General features: G+C 41.2%; 2 protein-coding genes across 4 annotated transcripts; one reads left to right on the forward strand and one right to left on the reverse strand.

The window, feature by feature from the left end:
- Nucleotides 1-3792, reverse strand: emilin3a (elastin microfibril interfacer 3a). Its single transcript, XM_041946670.1, has 4 exons — nt 3641-3792; nt 3382-3501; nt 2724-3238; nt 1-1940 (listed from the first exon to the last, which is right to left on the reverse strand). The coding sequence occupies exons 1-4, from the start codon at nt 3790-3792 to the stop codon at nt 1-3; spliced, it is 2727 nt and encodes a 908-aa protein (XP_041802604.1).
- An 11541-nt stretch (nt 3793-15333) lies between these two features.
- On the forward strand, nt 15334-23645 carry samd10a (sterile alpha motif domain containing 10a). Of its 3 annotated transcripts, XM_041946125.1 has the most exons (6): nt 15334-15631; nt 17406-17587; nt 22189-22357; nt 22444-22584; nt 22717-22797; nt 23263-23645. In XM_041946125.1, the coding sequence occupies exons 1-6, from the start codon at nt 15619-15621 to the stop codon at nt 23283-23285; spliced, it is 609 nt and encodes a 202-aa protein (XP_041802059.1). In that variant the 5' UTR covers nt 15334-15618; the 3' UTR covers nt 23286-23645. The 3 variants fall into 3 exon arrangements, with proteins under 3 accessions (XP_041802059.1, XP_041802060.1, XP_041802061.1); XM_041946126.1 differs by lacking the exon at nt 22717-22797 and having other exon boundaries at nt 22444-22590; XM_041946127.1 differs by lacking the exon at nt 22717-22797.
- Nucleotides 23646-23696: the final 51 nt, after the last annotated feature.

Raw genomic sequence — 23696 nt, forward strand, 5'->3', positions numbered from 1 at the left:
CTAATTCAAAGTGAAGGTGTCCCCTCGTCTCAGCTCTGCTTCCAGCTCTAAACTCTGTTGAGTTGGCTCTACCTTGGAGGTGCAATTCCTGAGCTCGCCTCTCAGCTCAGACAGCTGCTGAGCATGGCTGGAAAGAGTCCCATTGACTTGCAGGAGAAGCCCATTTGATTGTCCCTCCAACTCCTCCCTGATTCTCTCCAGGTCTTCTGCCAAGTAATTTAGGCCCTTGCACTGGCCCTCCACACTGGCAACACGCCCTCCAACCTCTGTTACCTGTTTCTGGACGCCCATAGCTGTGCTCCGGCAGCCCTGGACCTCTTGAGCTAACCGCCTCTTCATCTCCTGCAGTTCACCCTTAAGTCGGGTCAATCTGCGCTCGCCTGCCCCAAGCATGGAAGCCTGATGTCCAACCAGTTGGACCACACCTTTTATCTGTTGGGCCAAACGAGCCTCTCTCTCATGCCAGGAGCTGTTGGCTTGACCCATCTGGTGGGCCACTGTACCCAGGGAATCCTGGAGGCCTCTCAGGGTGTGGTTTACTGAACGGACATTAAATTTGAGTATTGTGAGCTCTCCCTGGATTGGATAATCTTCCTGCTGGTCCCTGGGGGTCAGATGTCTCAGGATGTGTTGCAGTGTCACATTGAGGCTATTTAAACGGTCATCTTGCATGTCTAGTACCTCCTTCACATTCTGCTCCTCTGCCAGGTTAGCAGCGGAGTCTCCCTGGATGGCAGATGGGTTTTGAGGCGAAGAACAGGAAGAGGAGCAGAGAATCTCAAGGCTGTTCAGGTGCGTCTGCACTCTGTTCACATCCACCTCTAGTCTCCCTCGGAGGGACTCCAGCTCTGTCTCCAGAGTGGGAACAGCATGACCCTCCAGCAGTGTGGGTGCAGTGGCATTACCCAGCTCCTCCAAAGCTGTCAGTAAACGGCCTTCGAGAGCCCTCAGCTTACCTTCCATTCTGGCCTCCAGACCCTGTCCTGTCTCAGCTTTGTCTGGGATACCAGTCCTCCTTCCAGACTCGTCACTTTTAATCAGTCCAGTCAGGTTGAGCTTGGCCTCTACATACCCCAGACGCCCCTCCAACATTCCCTCAATGTGGTCCTTGTGTCCACCCAGCTCCACTCTCAGGTGCCCCTGGGACTGGTTGAGGCCTGCCACTGATGCTTCCAGCAGCTGCACCCTTTCAACCAATCCACTCACTCTACCACAGCAGCTTTCGGTAGCTTTTAAACCATGTATCTGTGCATGAAGGTTTCTCAGCTCTGTTCTCAAGTCTGTGGTACTTTCCTCCAGAGTGTCTTCCATCTGCTCTTGCGCCTTACCTTGCTCCCTCTGGCACTGACGACGCACATCCCCAGCTTTCTCCTGGCATCGATCCTCTGCACTCTCCACACGCTTCTCAAACCCATCAAGAATTTCTGTTCTGGCTACACTCAGCTTGTCATCCATTAATTTCTCCATATCTCTCTGGGTATTTCCCTCAAGATTGCCAGTGGAGAATGATACCACTCCCGCTCTATTTGACATCTTCTTCAGTGCTCCATCATGTCCCATCACTGTAGCTTTAAGTTCCTGCAGCTCTGCTGTCTTGGTTTGCAGCTCTGTCCTGAGCTCCTCTACCCTTCCATTTAGTTCTGTAATGCCTGGAAACACATGTTTGCCATCTAGCCTGTCTGTCTCAGGATCTCCCCCAGGAATCTCTACAAACCCTACAGTGGATGGACTGGAGGCTACAGCGGGAGCTGGAACTGGACCGGGGGCAGCAGAGAGCAGAGCTGACAGCATCCTATTGGCATCCTCTCTCAGTGAGGCTCGTAGACTATCTTCTAGTCCATTTACAGTTCCCCTCAGGGTCTCCAGACCCTGGTTTAGACGTTGTACATCCTCTTCCATTCTATATATTCGTTCCTCTGTCTCACTGTCTAGAACCTGGCCTGAAGAGAGAAAGAAAAGTTGTTAACACTGGGAGAAAAATAGTACACTTTTGTACTTTGTTGTGATTTGCAGAAAAATGGCCTTGTGTACTGTACAGTTTTAATCTGCTTCAAAACAAAATGATTAATCTTTTAAGAGCCGTAATTGACTGTTGCAACACTGTGTAAAACACAAATAAAAACAGAATAAAATAATTTGTGAATGAACTATGTTCATCAACAGCGGTTTACTAAGTGTTCCTGAGCCCAAGTAGTAATATTGTTTTTACAATGATGTGCTTCACAAAGTGATGAACCTCGCTCCATCCTTGCTTGTGAACGACCGAGCCTTTCCAGGATGCTCCTTTCATACCCAATCATGATACTATCACCTGTTACCAATGAACCTGTTTACCTGTGAATGTTTCAAACTGGTGTTTTTGGAGCATTTCACAATTTTCCCAGTCTGTTGCTGCTCCTGTCTCAGCTTTAATGAAATGTGTTGCTGGTATCAAATTCAGAATAAGCATATATATTTACGTTGAAGAGGTAAAACATTAAATATATTGTCTTTGTGCTGTTTTCAATTAAGTATTTGTCAAAAATGATTATCAAGTGATCATGTTCTGTTTTATTTATGTTTCACGCAGTGTCCCAAATTGTTGGATTTGGGGTTGTGCTTTGTGAGGAAAAAACTGCATGCTCATTTTTGTTACCAATCCAGTATGAACACACTACATTATCAAACCCAGTTTCCAGAAAACAAGCATGTAGTTTGGAGTAAGAACTCACCTATGGTCTCACCCTCAGGCTGTTCACCAGCAGAGGGAGGCAGAGGAATTTCCTCATGTTCTTCAGGTCCTTGGCCATGCTCATGTTCATGCTCATGTTCTTGGTCATGCTCTGTGGAATGTGGTTCCTGGTGCTCTGGCAGTGGCTCTGGCTCAGACGGAAATGGCTCGAAGGAGGTGTCTGGATAGGAGGATGACCTTGGTGGCCCAAAGTGGCGTATTGGGTAAGAGTTAAAATTGCTAGTGGGAGGACCTTTGGATTGACTCCATGGATTGGCCTTGACATTGTTTATGGGTGGGCCCTTGAACATGGGACCCTTGAACATGGGACCTTTGTACTGTGGGCCCTTAAACTGTGGACCTTTCATTGGCGGGCCCTTGAAAGGTGGCATCATTTTCATGGGGTGTTGATAAACTGGATGTCCCTCCATACAGCCATAACCAGAGTACCCCGGACAACAGCGCCACTCCAGCTCTGTCACAGTTTTATGTGCCACCTTGTAGAGTGGTTTGTACAGCAGACGATACCTGAGGGGAACAACCAACCATTATTCAGGCACATACACTTGACTGGAGTATTTTTGTACCTTGAAGTGATGTGAATGTTCTTTTATGTTAAGGCAGATCAAGACCTAAATATCAACATGACAAAAGAGGTATTGTTTACTTACAGGAGAGTTGGACATTTCTGACCCCAGGAACATTTGTTGTACTCAGCTTTTACATATGGGGCTGCCCCATCCTGCATGGTGAAGGACACCGTCTTTTCAGTTACATAGGCACAGTGGTTCCTTTCAGCGAGGAGATGAAAGATGACAGAATAAAGGTGGGACACATTATTATGATTTCTAGTTTGCTTTGAAAACACAACATGTTGTCATTCAAATTAAAATGTAAATTAAAATCTTAAGTAATGGAGACAGAACTTACTTGTGCCTGCTGGTGGGTTTTCCTTGGTCATGGTGTTGACTAAGCCCAGCTTTATACTGGTTAAACTGGAATGGTCTGTAGAACTTGGTTTCAGCCAGTGACAGAAATACAGTCATGACCACAAAAGGACTCACAGCCCTCAAAAAATGCATCCTTGAATATCCAAGCGTTAAAGGTCAAAAGCTGGAGTCTTTAAACTGAGGTAAAGGTGATTTCACAAAAGAAAAAAGTATTCCTCCATCAAGGGCAAATAATAACTTAAATATTCCACTCCATTCACTTGATATGGAAATTATTAAATTGCCAGGCCTCTCAAAAGATATCTCAAAACACACAAAAAAAGGCTAAAAAAAGAGACTTCAGTACCTGCAGTAAAACCTTTTTGGCTGTGCTATAAAGCAGAATGCCACCTTGTGAGTGTTGACCCTAACTCTGGCTGTGGGTGTGGTGGACTGTGTTGGAGTGACAACAGTCCACTGTGAGTTTGGTGGACTACAGACGCCACTAATAGGGCTCTACTGGCACCATCTGCATATCTCCTCCCACTCAACCTCCTCAAAGTAGCACCAAAGTGACAGTGGAGGAGAGAAGAGAGTCCTGACCTTCGCAGTTTGTGTTATTCCTGTGGTTTTCTGTAGTACTCAACTATACAGAAAATCAAGTTTTTATTAGTCATCTAGTTTGAAGGTTGTCTCTACCAGTCAGGGCAGAGACCTATGAGCTTTTTTCCAATGGTGACATCACGGCAAACCAGAGGGAAAATAGCCCATTACATGCAGAGTGTATAACCAGGCCTTGTCCCACAAATAGGGATTTTTTTTTTATTTTATTTTTTTTTTACATTTTAGGGTAATAGTGGAAATAAGTAATAATCCGAGATGTCCAGTGAATACAGCCAAAAATTATTTATTTATTCCTTTAGAGTATGAAGACTTATCCTGCGTAGTGTATGATCCTCAAGTATACATCTTTTTCACAGAGGACATTTTGACATGTCACACAACAGTGACAAATAAAATTAATGATGGCTGAATTTCCTTTAGCTGCTTCAGTTTCAGGGTGTAGGTGTGGTCCATGCTGGCTCACTGTCACACTGTCATACCTAACTGGGATACTTGAATAGAACAGCGCCATCTTTAATGTTGTTAGTAAAAACCTGTGCTTTTCCTCAATCAAAATGTCCCTGTGAAAAACACCTGAGAAAAAATGGCTCCATAAAAAACAGCTGTGTGATATCATCCTCTGTTGCTTTTTCCATCTTACATTCTCTCTAGTTGCCCTTGAAGTCCTTCTATCATCCTTAGAATGACACACAGAAGAAAATATGTCATTCATTGCTGATGTTCTGCATCAAATTGTAGGACTGCAACTAATGATTTTTGTTATCCATTAATCTGTCAACAATTTTTTTGGATTAATCGTGTAACCTATAAAAGAAGATATATGTCCATCACACTGTCCAAAACTCAAGGTGCAGTGATGGAAGGAGTATTTAGATCTTCTACTTTATTTAAGTAAAAGTAGCAGTACCACAGTGGGAAAAATACTCTGTTACAGGAATACTACTAAAGTACTACCAAAAAGTACACAAGTAATCGCATCAAATTATTCTACTATACAGTAGTTACATTCCACCACTGCCGAGGTGATGTCTTCAAATGTCGTGTTATGTCCAATCAACATTCCAAAACCAAATTATATTTAATTTATGATAGAAAACGGAGGAAAGCAACAAATCTTCACATTTATGAAACTGGAACAGGAGAATCTTGGTTCTTGGCTTTAATCAAGGACTTAAACGATTAGTTGATCAAAATTATCAAGTACGTTATGTATGTGTGCCACCATATACAAAATATAGAATATTTTATGAAGTCTGTATGGGAGGCCACATGCATTTTTCATACATGAACTGTGATGATATTGTTGAGGTTATGTGATGGCTTGGCAGTCCCTAAAGTGAAATCTGTGAAACATCTTGAGCTCTCTTACTTCACACATGCACATTGACACAGTTTAAAGCCCGACCTAACAGCAAACCTCCAGGAACGGGAACAAATAAAAATAAATACCCCGAGCCGAAGGCTGTGACAGCACACACCCATGCCTGAGTGCCTTGCCTCACATGCCTGAACAGTCATTCACAACACAAGTCTTTGTACAGTGGAATAGGTTCACCACCCCGGGTATAGAAAGAAGTCACTCCACTGTACCACAGCTAAAACACTTTACAGGTAAAGGCCAGTTAGATGGAGCCACATTGTAACTGTGTTTCCAATAAAGTATGGAATTTATATTATCAGCTTTTGGAGGACAAACTGAACACTTTTGTAAATAAAATCAAAGGCCATAAATGACCCTGTACAAAGGTTAAGTTTTTGAAAGCTTTGAGTTTTTCCTTTTGGCCTCTAAAACTGTTGATTACATTTCACTTTTCTTTTCAGTCTGTCCCTTCAGTCTGTCCATTACATTAGAGAATGCAGGGCAGCACTAGAATGAGTATGTCATTCTTTTCCAAGGTAAAATCTACCTCATTATTAATATATGATTCAAAAAGCTGTCTGTGACTATGCAGACAGTCCAGAGGCAGGTGGATGAGGATGGAGCAGACAAAATACCAGTTTCCTTTTACCACCTTAACAACAGTTTGAAGGTCTGTGTCTCTTCTGTGTGTCTGACATTTGGGCGGAATTTTTTTTGCCATGTGTGGTGGTGGAAAGTAATTAGTCAACCCGTTGTCATTTCCCGCTTATCCCATACGGACGCTTGGTCAGGACCCCTTGGCCTCACTTTTTAAGGCACTGCGTACCCCTTTGGGCTCATTTTTCAATGCGCAGGAGGATCTGATAGACTTCTACACGCAGCCTGTTCTCACCCACAATGAGTCAAATGATATAGTATAAAGAGTGAGGAAAGTCCACACGTGGAGGAGGTTGGGGTGCTTAGATGGATCTAGCACAAGACATTCAGGAGACTTGGGTTCCTGTCATGCATGAAAGGAAAAGTGAATGTTGATTTTTTTTTGTAATATACTTAATGTATGTAATTAATGTACTTATTTTAATCCAGACTGTGATCTTTTCCAAAACCTTACCTAGTGGTTTTGTTGTCTAAACCTACAGAAATAAAATGCGACCGTTTTGCAATGTTTTATTGAAAGTCTAACCAAATGTTTCGAACCAGATGTTGCATATTTATTATTGCTCACTTGACCATGGAGGCCTGCATGTGCAAAACTGATGCTAGAGGAGTACTCAGAGCGTCATAGTTTGAAGTGTAAGGCCACTGACAGCGTCTGTATGTTGGGAATTAAAATACAGTATATTATTGAAGTGTTTCTCAACCATTTGGAATTGTTACCCCTTTCAAGAAAATCTGTGTCTAGTTGCAGCCCATTGTGATGTTTCAGATGTCTATAAGAGACATTTCCTTTCTAAACCTTTCAGATATTTTAACTAATTATTTGTGGCCTTAAGAGGCCTGGTATTTGGGGAAGACGCAAAGATAAGATTTTGTACTCTCTCATTACTCATCTCATGACCCCTAAGTGTGACCCTTTGGAGGGGCCTGAACCCTAGACTTGGAACCACTGGACTATACTAACTAATTGTATATAAATTCATTCAAATACCTTTATCAGCCAGAGCAGTAAAATACTGTTTACACATTAATGCATCAGTATCAACAATCTAAAAATGTCACCTAATACATCACTCACAAGGCCATTTATCTGTAGAACGAGGACTTTTGAGATACTTTAAGTACATGAAGTAGGATTTGAATGAAAGACTTTTACTTGCAGTGGAGGGTCCTTCCTCTACTGCTGAGCATGTATATGTGCAGACCACCACTTATGCCAGACATTCTTGAAGAATGTTTTTTGCTGTGACCATTGTAACATGACTCCGTTTTGAACAACAGCAACATTGTGTCCATTATTTTGGAGGGGTCTTCTGATTGACCCTTTTTAGATGCAGGCCCATTTCCTGTATCCTGTTTGAAACAGGGTCCCACCTCTTCTACCTGGAAACACCCTGTTTAGTGCAGATACACAACAGTGTGTGTGTGTGTGTTTGTGTTACATATTCTCCGTGAGCTCTTTTGCCCTCTTGATTTGCAAACAAGCTCTCATTGTATCATGTGAAACATGTTGCAGAGCACACAAGCATCCGGACTCGGACTTTCCGGTGCTGTGAAACAAGCGCAGCTTTATCCTGCAGGCCAGCGGCGGCTCCACCCAGAGTTTTCCTTGAATGGCATCACACAGTCACAGCTGTTTTAGCTTCTACTCACCTGCCCGTCATAACGCATACGTCAGACTTTAGCTGTTCATGAACAGGGTGAGGCCAAATTTGCCTGCAAAAAAAACCCACACATGAGTCTATGGATGTCTGTGCAACATATGGGTAGTTACATATTCCTTTCCTGTTTCTTTGTGTCTATTTAGATTTAACACCAGTGGTCCAAATTCTGTGCTGGCCTGTAAATCTCTTTATGTGTGTCTTTAGTCGGTGCGTTACGGGACAGTGTGGCTTTGCTTACCCAACAGTACTGGCTCAAACAGTATTTGTATTTGTATTTTTTCCAGCATTTGTTGTAACTAGGATGGGCTAACCGATGAGTTAGAGCATTTTAAAGTTTTTGTCCTGCACTGAAGTCTACCTAACCAATGCTATGAGCCTGATAAAACCTTACTGTGGCACAGATCTTAATCCTACATGTTAATTTATCAATGACTGCAACCTGACGGACAAATATGTTATGCATTCGTGCATGAACATTAAAGAAAAGACCATGAAGCTTTTATTCATCAGAGTAAGAAGAAATGATGAAAATGCAGGGTTAGAAAAAGTTCTATGTAATTTGCAGAGTCATGTGTTTGTTTTAAAGTGGCCTATATCCGCTGTGTGTCTTCACAGCCATGTAAAAGAACAAACAAGGGTAACTGGTCACAACACTTCACAAACCTGAAGCTTGTATCCTGAGCCGGTGCACCTACAGTGACAGGCTTTTTTTAACCACTGGATGCAGTTGTTCTGTTGTAGGTTAATCTAGTTGAGTTGAGTGAATATTCTTTCTTTTGGTACTTAAAGAAGAATTCATTCTGAGGTGTCACCATCTTAAGAATTTAGTCATTAGATAAGACAAATGTTGGCCTGAACAAACCTAATTTGGTGGCCAGAGGTCACACTTCACATGTTAGCCAAGAAGTTTGGTTTCGTTTGCTGTTGCCAGACGCTCATGGCAGTGTGTACACATCTGGAGACGGCCAACACACACACACACACAGAATCAGCTTTTGAGCTTTCAATTCTTTGTGCCGTGATCATTAACGCAGTTTGATTTTCATGATTTTTTTTTTTTTTACTTTAATTGCTTACACACATCTATAATGAAAAATGGACAGAAGTCTAAACTGGATCATATTTATAGCTTTGGCACAATGCAGTCAGAAATGAATTCTTTTCTCACTAAATTAAACCAAGAGTAAAGCATCATTTGAAGCCCATGTAGTTTTATGAAGCCTTTTTATATTTGTCGACCAAATGTAGCAAAACTCATCAGTATCAGTATTAACCGGATACTGTATTGACCGATTTATTTAATAATTCAGCACCATCTAAATGATGGACCCCCAAGCAGACAAACAACCACTTTGTGGCAGCTAATGAGAATATGAATAAAGAACAAAAGGAAGTTAAAGTGGCTGAATATTTAGCACTTTCACCTCAGATAAGATGCCCCTCCCGGATACCTGGGCAAAGAGTAGAAAATACTATGTAGAGATCTGAATGCATTGAAATTCCTTCCATAATGTCTGCAGCATATAAATAGGCAGATAGCTGTATACAGATAGTTTTATAGATGGATGGATAAATTGATCATTTTTGTGCCACAGTGCTGATTCCGTAGCATATTGTGGCTTTTCTGATCTGTCCCTGTAATATAGACTGTAGGAAATGCTGTGAAGAGAAGAGGCATCATTCTCTTCTTCCATCTGTTTCAAGGCATGAAACAAACAGTATCACAGTGAACAAGATACACAAGAGATGCCATTATTGATTGTAATCATGTATTAAAAAATCAAGATTGACACATCGTTATTATTGTAAACAACATCTTTGCACACTCTGAGATTGTTATAATGGCATAAGGTCAACTGTCAAATTAGTACATTTTTAACGGTGTGTTTTTACATAATTTAGAGTGCCAATGTTGAGTTGCTTTGAAGGACTTTAGTATGGAATGTGTTGAGTAATTTTGGCTTTGTAATTATGATAATGAACAATGGTCAAATATTGCTCAGTGCCAACATTGAGTACAATGTGTCTCTGTGCACAGAATGAGACTGCCCCCCTGTGTTGATGACTGGTTTAGATTTTAAGAGGAGAAACCAGCACCTCTTTGCCCTCCCTCTCCTTCAAAGGCTCTGACTTTGTTCTTACCAGCAGCTTACACAAATGAGTGAAGTCATTGCTAAATAAGAAACCATTAACTCTGCCTGTGCCCATGGTGCCAGTGCCAGTACAAGTTGTTTAATGTTTGGACCGAAAATGATGGGGGTAGGATTTTCTGGATCACTCTGCAATGACCATAAAAATAATAGATGAAAAAGAATTCCTTTGTTAACATTAAAACAAAAGGCAGTAGCCGAGTGTAAACCTCAAATGTATACTATTAATATTTGAGGCTCTTTGATGTCCTCTCCTGTGGAAACTATTAATTCAAGCAATTCCTTTCATCTTTTAGTGCTCTAACCAAGCCAAATGTGTCCATGCTTAAAGTTTAAGAGCAGCCCAAATGCTCCAGTGGCTGTTTCCTCAGATACATGTGCAGAAACTACTCATACCCCCATCCTGCCAGCTGAACTGAAACTAGTCACCTGGGTTTACAATCCCATGTGCAGATTGTGATGTAACTGGGATAAACTATGTATATAAACTACTACCACTGTTTTGAAAAATCAGGCTAGAGCCAATGTGGCGTTGATCACCAATGAATGAGAGGATCACTGCGAGTATTTTGAGCATTGATTGTGGGAGGATGTTGGGGAATGTCTGGCAGATGTTGTTAATCTAGTGTGGAGACATTTAAATAAACATCAATCACATGATGCAATATCAAAAACAGCAGGGAGTTTCATCTTGCATCCACTCTTGGCATCTTTAGATTTTTATAAACCCAGAGAGGGAGTGTTAAATCAGGACATTCACAGCATACGAATGACGCACCATCACATACTGTATTGATACTATTGATATTGTGAGCAGGGCTCTAACTAGGAAGATTGGACCTTATGGGCGTTCTGGACCCCCTACACTTTCCCCTCCTCCTCAAACTACCTGTTACCTGTACACAATGCAGAGATGATGCAGACCTGTGAGAAAATTTAAATGTTTACATTTTTACGTTTTGAAACTCAGGGTCTGAATATGTTGTAGTGCAGCATTGCAATATATCAGAGTCTCTGAAATTCCCAAGAATTAGAACATTCTTGAAATATATTTCATATATTTACATTGGTATATTTTATTTGTTTGCAGCCCGCGTGTGCTGTGAATGCTATGTCACATTTAAAATGCCTTAAAGGACAAGTTTGACATTTTGGGAAATACACTTATTCCCTCTTTTGCTAAGAGTTAGATGAGAAGATGTAAGGTGCTTTAAATATGAAGCTAGAGCCAGCAGCCAGTTAGCTTTGTTTAGGATAATGACTTGAAACAGGGGGATGCTGCTAGCCGGGGTCTCACAAAGTGAAGCTGCAACTTATTATAATTGCACTTTGGCATCGTATGGATGGTTTGAAGGGGTTGCAGGTAGATTTAATCACATAATGTATGCACTAATGACAGAGCTAAGAATGATAAAGGGGGAAGTTGTCCCACGATGAAACCACACAAACCAACACAGTAGAGATAGATGCATGGGCCATGCAAGATTTTATACGCAAAATATATGATCACTTTTCTCTTGTTTCCTTTCCTCTCTTTATTCCAGAACACACACACAAAATTCTGATTTTATTAAAAGCATTTAATCAGTGGTATTAGTCAGTAAATTCCTCTTTAATTATTTTATACAGGAAGAAAACTGTACTGTAAGATGCTTCCAAGTGAATGCAGTTAACTTAAAAAATGTTCTCTGCGTTTTTGTGGTAGTCAGACAATGACCCTCACCAAGACCATTGAGCTTCATTTGCAGCTCAGCAGGCAAATGGCAGGAGTCAATGGTTTGGCACACAGCACGCTGGAGTCAGTGCCAAAATATAGTCCCCCTCTTTCTTTTTACACAGTGGAGAATGGTTTTGAATTGAGAATCAATCTGAATTGAATTGTGACTCCAAGAATTGAAATTGAACTGTGAGATGGCCAAGGATTCCCACCCCTAATACAATATGATGCATTGTTATTGTTTAAACTACCAGACATAATGATAAGCAGCTATAACTTGCTCTACTTAGACCAGCTGCAACATTAAAGTGCTGCTTATATACTGATTCATTAGTAGTAAAAAATGTATATATCATAATAATGATGACAATTAAAAACACTGACAGGGTCCACTCTGAATAATGACTGCTTTTACTTTTCTAGGCTAAATCATTTATTGCCACATCAACTACATTACAGTTAATTTGGAATTTGTTTCAGCATGTTCAACAATTGTAAACATATAACCACACAGTACATAGTACATACAGGAAGTGTCCGTGGAGACATACTGTTACAGTTACAGTAACTACAATAAATGCAACCATATGGCCCATCCCCTTAAAGGCACAGGTCACCCCAGAAATCAAAAATCCATTTTTTTCCTATTCATCTGTTGTGCTATTTATCCGTCTGGATTGTTTTGGTGTGAGATATTGACTGTTGAGATGTCTGCCTTCTGTCGATATTAACGGAACAAGATGGCACTCGTCTTGTGTTGCTCAAAATGCCAAAAAATTCATTTGCATGCTACCTTCTGTGCAGTGATACGGTTGGCGGGTGTAGTTTGATAGAAAGAAAATAGTTCCTATGTGAAACTGCTCACAATGATATTTGTTGATTATAATTGAACAATTGGGTCATGATTTCTGGAAAAATACATTACTGTTGAGTTGTGTTTTTTTTCATTGAATGTTTTGGCGCTTTGAGTGAACAAGTTAATGTGCATGTGCTTCTTTATAGTACCAGCATACAGATGGTAGTCAGGGTAGATGAGATAGAGACTTTTACATGAAGAGAGATAACTGAATGGAGGGTTGGCCAGGTGAGAGGAGTCCTTTTGAATTTTACAACCTTTCCACTGAATTTGGATGTCAGTTGGAGTTATATTTGAGCTGTGTGTATGACTCTGTCCTGCAGTTTTTTCTTGTGGGCTGTAGCATCCATAGCATTACCACACTGTGTAACTGTGGCATTGCAACTCTTAACACTGCAAAATTTCCTCAGCCGTCTTAGGAAGAATAGTCTTTGGTGAACTCTCTCCTGGGTGGTGGGGAAACTGTCTTCAGATCCCACGACTTAAGCACATTTTATTGATAATAAGTAAATTTACTTAAGACATATTTTGGATGCAGGGCTTTAACTTGTAGCAGTGTATTTCAACACTGTAATATTATTTACTTTCAGCTTAGTAAATACTTCCTCCACAGCTGGTTGTATTGACTTTGCCATCTCTCTGTAAGACAGCGAATCAGTGTGTTTCCCAAAATGTCAAACCATCCCTTTGAACGCTGAGAAAGGAGGTGTTGAAGTAAATCTGAAGCAGATCCAACAATAGCATGTTGTATATTTGTTCAGTCTTTGAATTGTGTTTTATTTGATGTCTCACAACAGTGACAATTTCCACTGCTTTATTTGTAAGAGAGTCTAACCTCCACTAGGGGGCGGTACACCTTTTTTTGCTGTGATCTGCATTTTAACTCGGAATAATGGAAATATTGTGTTTTTGTTGTTCAACTTGAGTATGTTGCAATGCTTGTGACAACATTATTTTATTGTATTCAGAAGTCTACAAGGTCATTAAACTTGTACTGAGGCAGTACGCAGATACCCCGCGACAAACACCTGTGTCTGTCCATCAGTGCAAAGCAGAACACCTGGACATATTCACTTCTTTCACTAATCAGTTGCCATACACAACCCTGTTTAACATTTTGGGTTTTATGTGCTACTTCTATTTCTCTGATCTGCTTTCATCATCACACTTTTCACCACGATGGCCCATTGCCAAAATCTGCCTCAGGAGGACGATCATGTTTTAGTCAGTCAGAAAATCTGTTTTTCTTCTGCTGGTTCCAGCTCAATAACACAAACAGCTGCAGTGTCAGACTTCTGTTTGCTGTTTTGTAGATTTCAACCACATTTCAAAACAAGAGCAGCCTGATGTAAAATTATGAGATATTTATGAATATACAGACGCAAACCACAAAATGTATTTTAGTCCAGACCCTTCACGGGCAATCCCTCAGCTCCACCCCGAAGCTCTAGTAAGATTTGTAGCAGTGGATAAACAAAATTCAGCTTGCCCTCCTTTTGTGTGTGTGTGTGTGTGTGTGTGTGTGTGTATATATATATATATATATATAAATTCATGAATGCCTTATTTGCTCTGGGAGGTTCCTCATTCCTCCTGCTGATGCTCAGTGGATCCAGAGAGTATTGATGATGGAGCATAAAACTTACTACCAATATATGGAAAACTTATCTTTGCCCTCACTGTTGATGATGCTTGGTTGGATGCCAGCATTTGAAAATGTTTTATTTAAATAGAGGTCAGTTAAAAAGAGGTCAGGATTATTATACTTATTTATTAATGGGAGTTAATAGAGTACTACTTTTTTTTTCCTGAAATGCCTCCTTTTTTGCTCCCTTTTTCTTTCACTCCAACTTTTTATGTAATGATGAATACTGAAAATAATTTTTGGACTAATAGCCTTGTATTTTACTCATGCAGTCTCCCCTCAACACTACATCTTATGAGTTTTTCTCTGGACTTTTTATTTCCTTTTTTTGTTTTATTTTGAAAAAAAAATCAATTGTACTTTGCAAAAAAAAAGAAAGAAAAAAATTACATATTTCAGTGCTTTTTGAATGATTATTCCTTATTCCTACAATGAATAATTCCTGTGGAACAGACAGTGGATTTCTGCCAGGTAATCAGTCTCTTTGATGTTGTGATAAACCACTGAGGTGGTTTGTGGTTATGTTTCGTTGCTGTGATGTTCATAAACTGGAGGTCAGAGGTCACCGAATCCACAACCGTCCTTTTTCTGTAAGATATGTGACCAGTGAAGTAACTGGGCAGGTGGGAGCAGGATCGGTGCTCGCTGATATCTGGCTTGATGTCCTGCAGCTCTTCTGGACAAACCCCACATAGAGGGTCCAGCACAGAGGGCCCACTGCCCACAGGCGCGCACAGAGCTCCCTTTCTTCCAGCAGAGGCAAAGGGGAATTCCTTAAGTTGGATGCTGCAGTGATGAGAAGCCTTTTCATCCGGCTGTTTTTCAGAGCCTCCGCTGGCTGCGTTAATTACAGGGCCCGGGGCTGCACTTTGAGCTCACTGCGCTCATGCAGGCTCTTGAGAAAAAGCCGCGCGTCTGATTCTCACGACACATAAAAAAAAAAAACACACACATAAACAGGCTGCACGACGCACGCGCACACGCTCGCGCCCGCCTGAGCCAGCGGAGCCAGTCAGTCAGCTGCGCGTGGACATTCCTGTCGTGTCTTCAGCAACTTCAGCCGGCAGACACCGGCGGCGAGTGTCGCCGCTGGACGACGTGAGCTGGCTTTGAGGCATTTCTCCCAGTCAGACCAGTAAGACTCGAGGGGATGTGGAGCGTCCTTCCTCCCGCCAGACCTCACTGAAACTTTTGTCGGTAAACAGCGCGGTGAGGAGGAGAGGTGGGAGCGGGACCCGCAGCCTGTGTGTCGGTCACCGGAGACGATGGGAGACTTTCACTAGATCTACTACGGCACGGAAACACCATGGCTGTGGACGGTAGGCCTCTTTCTGCTGCTTACATTTCCACATATCCGTCGAAATTGTCCTGAAAATAGCTTTCATTCAACGGAAGCTTCAACTCACAGCCATGAGTTCATTTGTTTAGCTCAATAGTTGCGAGACCGGTTTGCCAGGTATGTTACTGGTTGCATGTGGTAACAAAATGCCTGCTGTAATCTCACTTTAGTGTGACAACGCGCATACAGTGTGAGGACAAAACATTATATTAGCATCTTAAAAGTCCAGCAGTTACATCATATAAACTCAGTGCTGTATGTGGGGACATTATGGAGAAACAATAAGAGGATGCAGGGTGGTCAGTAGCTTGGTGCTGAAACGGACAGCGCACCAGAAGCGACCAGCAAGTCTCATGGTGTCCTGCTCTGGTCAGTTTTTGCATAGACTCAGTTTGAGATACTCTTAATTGGACAGCTGCCATTTAAAGCCCCGATGTGTAGAACTGGATGTCTTATTTTGATTTGAATGTATTAGTGATTGTATGTGGAAATAAAATTGTGCACCCGGCTGAAAATTGATGTAGCTTATGTGTTGCTTTCTGTGCCCAAGTCAGAAATGTTCAAAGCTTACAAATAAGGCCTTTAATGTTAAGTATATTTTCAACCAGAGCACCAAGTGAAACGTATTGCATGCAGGCGAAGACACTTCGCACAGTCTGCTCGGTGAGATTTTTGTTCATGAAAGAGCTTTCCTATCCGGTGCCGGCAATTTATATGAGTGTTAGTTAATTAGGACTTTTTTCCTCCTATAAACGGGCAAAGCTGAAGGAAGAAAAAACTCAGTCTGACAAGTGGTCTTAATTATCTGTATTTAATCTGGGAAAGGGGGTACATTTGTGTTTTCAGCAGCAGGCTGAAGGAGTAATAACACCATGAAGGAGAGTTTGTGCGTGCAGAGCCTTGGAGTTACACCTCAAAGATACAGAAAATCGCATCCAGAGTTTTATTCATAATAATCTGATGCTGCTGGTTTGCCTTGATGATTGCAGGACTCGGCTTTGCTGCGCTCTCAGCGGGAGATGTTGAATGACAGAAAGGAGAGGCACAAAGCTAGAAAACCGAAAGACACTCTTTCATCTCCTCAAACCCTCGTCTCCCCCGGCAGTCTCTCTCATTCTGTCCTCCTTTCAAATTCTCTTAGTCAGTTTAAGATAGGCCTATTGAAAATGCATGGTAGCGCACACGCAAACACAGCTGCACACATAGCTTCAAACACGCTAAGAAAATTCTTCCAATCTGGCACATGAATCAGTAATGACCGGTGGCTTTCTGCCAGGATCTGTGCCAGTAACAGCATGTTTACTGTAGTTCCACACTTTCTTTAATTACTGGATGTTGGGAAGCCACCTGCTGTTGAGTGGGTTTGGATGTTTGCCTGCAGGCCTCCTCATAATGATGAGAAAGTGGCTCGTCTCACAGTTCTGACATTCACCTACAAGCTCTGCACAAAGTAACAGTGGTGCCGAAACGCTGACTTACGTGAATTACAGACGAGCTTGTCCAGGCTCAGATAACTTTAAACATGGCCTCATGCCTTCTCAGTACCAGTAGAGCATGTACGAGCAGGTACTTGGTAATGAGATCATCCCTGAGTGACAGGGTGTCCAGGTGGATTCAGCTCTGGCTTTTGTTTTCAAGTCACGCAGAATGAAGCAGTTTCTTGCAGAGTATGTCTCATGCTGTTTTTACATTGTGAGCGGTTACAGGCAGATCCGGCTGTCTAATCATTATACCTCCCGCTTTCATCTTTCCAGCGGCATCAAGTTTCAGTTTCTGCAGGCCAGCTGTGGAGTACAGGGCCCTGCCCGAGGACTTCAAGCACCAGCTGAGTCGACGGACAGGTGGGAACCTAACCTGGCATGACGGGCGTGGACAGAAAACCGCAGGAGGCAGGACAGTGAAGCTGCTGCAGCAGCCGGGCACGGAGGCCCTGCAGGTACTGAACATTTACATGACCTCAACATGTCGAACAGCACACGGGTGATACCCCCCAGTCTTTCTTCATTCTCCATGGTCATGGAGATGTTTATTTCTGCTTAATATTGCTTTGAATAGAACTCAACACCAAACTGAAGTGATTTTTGCTAAGAAATCACTGCACATGCATATATCCTTGGTTGAAATTGCAATTACTGAGTGACAGTGTTGGTACTGATCATATGATTGGTGCAATATCTTGTGTTGTCCTGCACTAACAATAGTTTGTAATATAGCACACTGGCAGTTCAGCAGTTGGGTGGCAAATGTTGTTAGCTCTGTCTTAGAGCTATCTGTGATATGAGCACACCATACGTTATTCCACGTCATGTTGAAATCATGAAAAATCATTTGCTGTTGCTGAGTTTTAATAGTCTGGCTACTAACATCAGCAAACCTGCTCTGCTCTTACATTTCTATACAGAAAAGTCTGAAAGAGAAAAATCATAGTCTGGCAAATGCAGTCGGTTGCCATCCATTGTTGGAAATGGGCACTTTGTTCGCAGAGAATGGAAGTTGCTCTCTCCCCAGCGGGTTGGTGGGCTCTAACAGCCTTTTAGCCTGGCTGTAAATAGCACAGATCCTGCAACACTTGCTCTGTGCTGCAGCAACACTGTGTCTGTTGACTGAAAGCGGGAATAAACAGAGTTCAGTTTGATAGCGAATGCTTGATGGTATACAGTCTCTGATTGTTGTGGCAGGGTAATAAACGCTACGTAAAGCCCTTTTTTATTGATCTCTTTTTGTGAAACGTCTTCAGATCCACTTCCAGTGGCCATTCTGTCCCAGTTTCAATTAACTGTTTTGTTGATATTCATTTTGTTATCTGATTCAACACGGTCTGCTCACAGTTGCTGCTGTCAACAGAGACAATCTATTTTTGCTGAAAACTGGCCTCGTTTAAAGCCCATAGTAACAAGTCAGAAAGCTCATGCCTTTGTCTTCACCCCATGGAAGGCTCTTTAAAAAGCGGTAATGAGCTGAAGCTAAAGCTGCAAACACAGAACTGGGCCGGGTTGATAACAGAGCTGTATACAATGTGTTGTTTGTTTGTTTGAATCCTCTTGGATGCACATAATGTAGTGGTCGGTTTAGTTTTATTTTGAGGGACAGAAACTTAACCACTGTTGTGTGTTTGGAAGATGTGCTGCACTGGAACATATGAACAGTATCATTTCTCCCACAGTTCAGCTCTTCATCCTGCTCTTAGTTTTATTAAATCTTTTTCTGCATGTTGTGCTCTTCTCCAGTCTGCAACCACAGACTCCTCAGTAGAGGACTGTACATGTTGATTTGAGTATGATCCTGTGTTATAGTTCATTATAGTCTCTCTGCCATCTGACTGCCTGCATCTTGTATGTTTAACATAACATAAACACATGTTCAGTAACTGTTGAAGGAAAATGATTTGCAGCTATTTTGATGATCGGTTAATCGTTAACGTCATTTGTCAAACAAGAATGCCAAATATTCTTTCATTCCAGCTTCTAAAGTGAATATTTGTTGGGATTTTGGACGGCTGGTCAGACAAAACAAGCTATTTGCTTATTAGCTTCAGCTTTAGAAGATTGAGATGGACATTTTTTTTTACATTTTATTGGCCAAACAATTAATCACTTGATTAACAAAATAATTAAGAGATTAGTTAGTAATGAAACACATTACATGCAGCCCGAGTAGAAATTGTGACATGTGATTTTGGGTATAATATTGCATTCATGACGCTGTCTGTCAGTAATTTTTGTTGAAGTGAGGAAAATGTTTGCTTCATTTTAAATATGTTAGAAACATTAAAATGACATTCAAGTGACTCTTGAATTTACTGCTACACAGTATGAGAAGCACCAGTCCTTTGTGTGATAATTCAGGCAGCAGTGCAGGATTTTGAGCAGCACCTATCTGTAGTCCAGCTGACACTAAGTGGTACAAAATAAGGATGTGAAGTGAGAAATACTATGCTCACAATGAAAAATGGGAGTGCTGCACAGAGCTGACAGGTTGAAAGTAAAATGAAAAAAGAAAATCCGGTGCTCTTTATGTGTAGAGCAGGATGTATGAAGATAAAAGCAAAAGCAAAAACCTACAAAAAAACTGTAGGCCCATGGTGGATTAGAAGTCAGTCAGGAGGCAGAAAAATACTCCCCCATTACCTACATGTACTGTGACAACAACGGTAGCCTCTCTTCCTGGGGTCCACATGTATTTATAGTACTTAAATGAAAATGATACACAGAATTTCTTACATCCCTACTCACAGAAAGACTCAACAATAGTAACTACAAACACTGACACAAAACATCACAACAGCTGAAAAATGTAGTGCAGTAAATGGCTCTGTATAATATCACCACTTCATAGGGAAGCAGCTTTCATCCTCAGGCCACAGATAAAGCTGCATAGATAGAGCTAGATGCAGATAGGATGAAAACAAGTTCTATATTCAGCTACTCATTTTATTGTGTAAATAAAAATAATCTTAATAATTAATTAAAACATATTTTACTACTCCCTAAGTCCAGGAAAGAATTCTTTAGTACCATCATTTCTTGATAATTCACTGTTCTTTGTACTGAACTAGTTCTACATGTGGCAATAAGAAATAACCTTCGTACAGGTTGTCTAGTAAAATAATGACGTGAAGAACAACAGGTTGAATGCAGTTTTAGTTCTGATGACATTTTGGATAAAATTTATAGGAAGTAACGTATGTTGTTTTTTTTTCACACTTAAACACAACAAAAGATTATTATTGTTTCTCTGTATGGGCATTGAAATACTATATATGCTCCTTTGTTCTCTGCTACATTTGAGCTATTTACATTATGTTTTGGTGTGTTGGACCTTATTACCAACAGTTATCAAATGGGACGAGACTAATGTTTGAATCAGCTGTTGGACATGAAAATCAGACGGATTTTTGTTTAACTTGAAAGAGTGCATTGACAGGTTTTTTGTTCTGAAGAGTGTCTCAGTATGTTGGATTTGAAGCCACAGGAGCATATATTTATATATATTTATATATATATATATATGTTTCATTAGATCATACAATGGTTACTGAATTGTAGACGTAAAGATATTCAACATGTTCTGAACACAATGTACACAAAAACAACATATTAAAATGTAAAATGCACAGTTCTGAACCATTAGCGTCAGAAGATGAATGCTATCATGACATAACATTAAAAATGTAATGTATGTACTGTTTTTTAGCTGGGACATTCTCTTTATTTATAAAAATTTTAAGTTTATTCAGATGGAGTCATCACTCTGACACAGTGTCACACACCTCAAGCACACATTTTACCCCGCTGAGTCTTAAATATAAGCCAGCCTTTCTTTTTTCTTTTTTTTCCTTGCATCTGAGAAAATCTTGAGTTGGAGAAACGCTGAACCTGCTGAATTTTTAAACCCGATTGACTGATCAAAGGCCCGGTTTGATTAGTCCTCCACAGTTTTTACATCCTGTACATCTTTAGGATTAAAGAGCTGGATCTCATGATCACACTGGCCTCTATGCTCTCCTGTCTGTGCTGTTGCTGCTGCATGTTCGTTGATCTTCCAGACAACTTAGAAGTTCACATCTACACAGAGTGTTTGATCTGCATGGATGTATGGTCACAGTCCTCCCTGTGCTCTTTAATGAGTTTGAAACCTGCTCTTCCTCTTACAGAGGGCGGATCTTGTCAGTTCCTCATGTACAGGCCCATCTATGTGCATATGTACCTCAGAACGTTTGCCTGTCTGAAAGCTCACAAGCTCACAAGAGATCACGCATCATGCACAGTGAAGAACAACCTGTGTGTTTGTGGATCTGATGTGGGATCCTTGATGTTCCAGTGGGAGTCAAGGTCAGGTCTAGTGTCACACAGACGATTGTGGTGTGAGTGGAACAAACATCAAATGGGGAAGATGCAGGCCTCCCATCCATCATTCCTCCACCCAACAAACACACTGCAGCATCAAGGGGCCGCTCAGCTTCCAGTTTCAGTGTCGTGAACACTGAAACTGGAAGCTGAGCTCAGTTACATCACATGACATTGTCTTGACAGAGATAGCTGAGAAAATTGACACCACTGTCATGGCAGTATGATGAGTATGAATCTGCAACCCTTGTCCCTTTATCTTAGCTTAGCACAAAGACTGGAAACAGGAGAAAACAGCTAGCCTGACTCTGCCCTGCAATTTGCTGGAGTCTTGTCATCTCTATGAGGTTACCAGGCAACCAGCACAGACTCCAGGAAGTCAATATGCTAGGCTACGAAACAGTCCCACGCACCACTCCTCATAAAGCCACAATTTGTCATCTTAAACAAGTGAGATATAATGTGTTCATTAATGAGCAGGCTAGCAGTTTCCCCCTGTTTCCACTCTTTATGCTAAGATAAGCTAACTAGCTGCAAGGTGTAGCGTCATATTTACTTAACATGAGATCATATTTAACTGTTCCTCTATAATAAGTATAATAACTATTTCCCAAAATGTTGGACTATTCTTCTAATCTGTGTCCATCTTCTCTGTATTTCTCTGCATGTCTTCCTGTCTTTCTGGCTGCAGTATCGTTCCAGTGACAATTATGGGATATATCACACAAGCCCAACGCAGCCCAGTCTGATCCGCCCGGTCGTGCTCTGGTCACAACAAGATGTTTGTAAATGGCTGAAGAAGCACTGTCCACACAACTACCTAACCTACGTAGAGGCGTTCTCCCACCACGCCATCACAGGTCAGACTGCTAAGATAATCAAGACACATGAATTACAAAATGAAAGCAAAACTTTTTTTCTTTAGCTCTCTACTTTCACCTTCCAGGCCGTGCATTGTTGCGTCTCAATGGGGAGAAGCTGGAGAGGATGGGACTCGTGCAGGAAACGCTTCGGCAAGAGTTGCTGCAGCAGGTGCTGCAGCTTCAGGTGCAGGAGGAGGGACGCAACCTGCAGCTGCTCAGCAGAGGTGAGGGTGTGTGAGGTTTTTTTTTTTTTTTGCTACTCCATTCTAAAACCTTAACTTTTAAGGAATAGTGTGACATTTTGAGTTAGATGTGAAGATAGAAACCACTCTCACGTTTGTACGGTTAACATGAAGCGACTGCCATCAGACAGTTATCGCAGCTTCGACTTACAGACTGGAAATGGAAGGAAACAGCTAGCCTGGCTCTGTCCGAAGGTAATGAAACCTGTCTACTGGCACTTCTAAAACTCACTGATTAACATGTTATAACTCACTTGTTTAATCCACAGAAAAACTGAACGGTAAAAATGACAATTTGCTGCTTTACAGGGACTTATGTGTCTGACTATTTCCTGGCTGGGACCAGTAACTTCCTGGAGTTTGCACTGGTTGTCTGGTAGCTGCTCAGAGCCAACAATTCTTGGACACATAATCCCCTGTCAAACAGCTAATCGATATTTTTACACTTTGGTTTTTATACAAATTTAACAAGTAAGTGTCGATGTTAATTGGCAGTAGCTTCATATTAAATGTACAGACAAGCGTGTTCTCATGTAACACTCCGCCAGAAAGCAAATAAGCATATTTCCCAAATTGTGGAACTTTTTCTTTAAATTATAAAATAATAATAGATAAATGAAAAATCAGAAAAGCATGAATCTTTTTCTCTGTATTTCGCAGGTTCCTTTGGAAAGATATCATAGCCAGTTTGCTGGAAGAAGTTGGATGCTGTGGAATCATGGGATAATTGCTCAAATACACTCAAATGTGAATCAGATCTGTGGGATAATTGCATCCAGCCAGCAGCAATATACAGAATAACGTTGTGAAGTGGAAGTTGGCAGCTTTTGGTTCCCTCACTGCACGACGAACAGACATAATCCCTACGGACTCTGAACTGTGATGAAGAAGCTTCATGACAATCTGTCAATTTATTACTCTATTCTGTGATTAATTATTAACTGTTTCTCTCTCGCTGTCTCTACCTCTTTCTCTCTCTTTCTCTCTATTAAACTTTTTTTAATGTCAGAAAATAGAACAAATAAATAAAAATATCAAAACATCACTGCTTTTTTTTTTTTTTTTTCAAATGCCTTCATAAAGGTAGGGATTGG

The sequence above is a fragment of the Chelmon rostratus genome, chromosome 10 (genome assembly GCF_017976325.1).
Source record: "Chelmon rostratus isolate fCheRos1 chromosome 10, fCheRos1.pri, whole genome shotgun sequence".
Taxonomy (NCBI): domain Eukaryota; kingdom Metazoa; phylum Chordata; class Actinopteri; order Chaetodontiformes; family Chaetodontidae; genus Chelmon; species Chelmon rostratus.

Coding starts and splice junctions, on each gene's coding strand:
- emilin3a (XM_041946670.1), bottom strand. CDS start 3,792: ATGCATTTTTTGAGGGCTGTGAGTCCTTTTGTGGTCATGACTGTATTT. Junction 3,239..3,381: donor CAGAAATGTCCAACTCTCCT/GTAAGTAAACAA, acceptor TGTTCCCCTCAG/GTATCGTCTGCTGTACAAAC. Junction 1,941..2,723: donor TGCTGGTGAACAGCCTGAGG/GTGAGACCATAG, acceptor TTCTCTCTTCAG/GCCAGGTTCTAGACAGTGAG.
- samd10a (XM_041946125.1), top strand. Junction 17,588..22,188: donor CGGGCACGGAGGCCCTGCAG/GTACTGAACATT, acceptor TTCTGGCTGCAG/TATCGTTCCAGTGACAATTA. Junction 22,798..23,262: donor TAGCCTGGCTCTGTCCGAAG/GTAATGAAACCT, acceptor TGTATTTCGCAG/GTTCCTTTGGAAAGATATCA.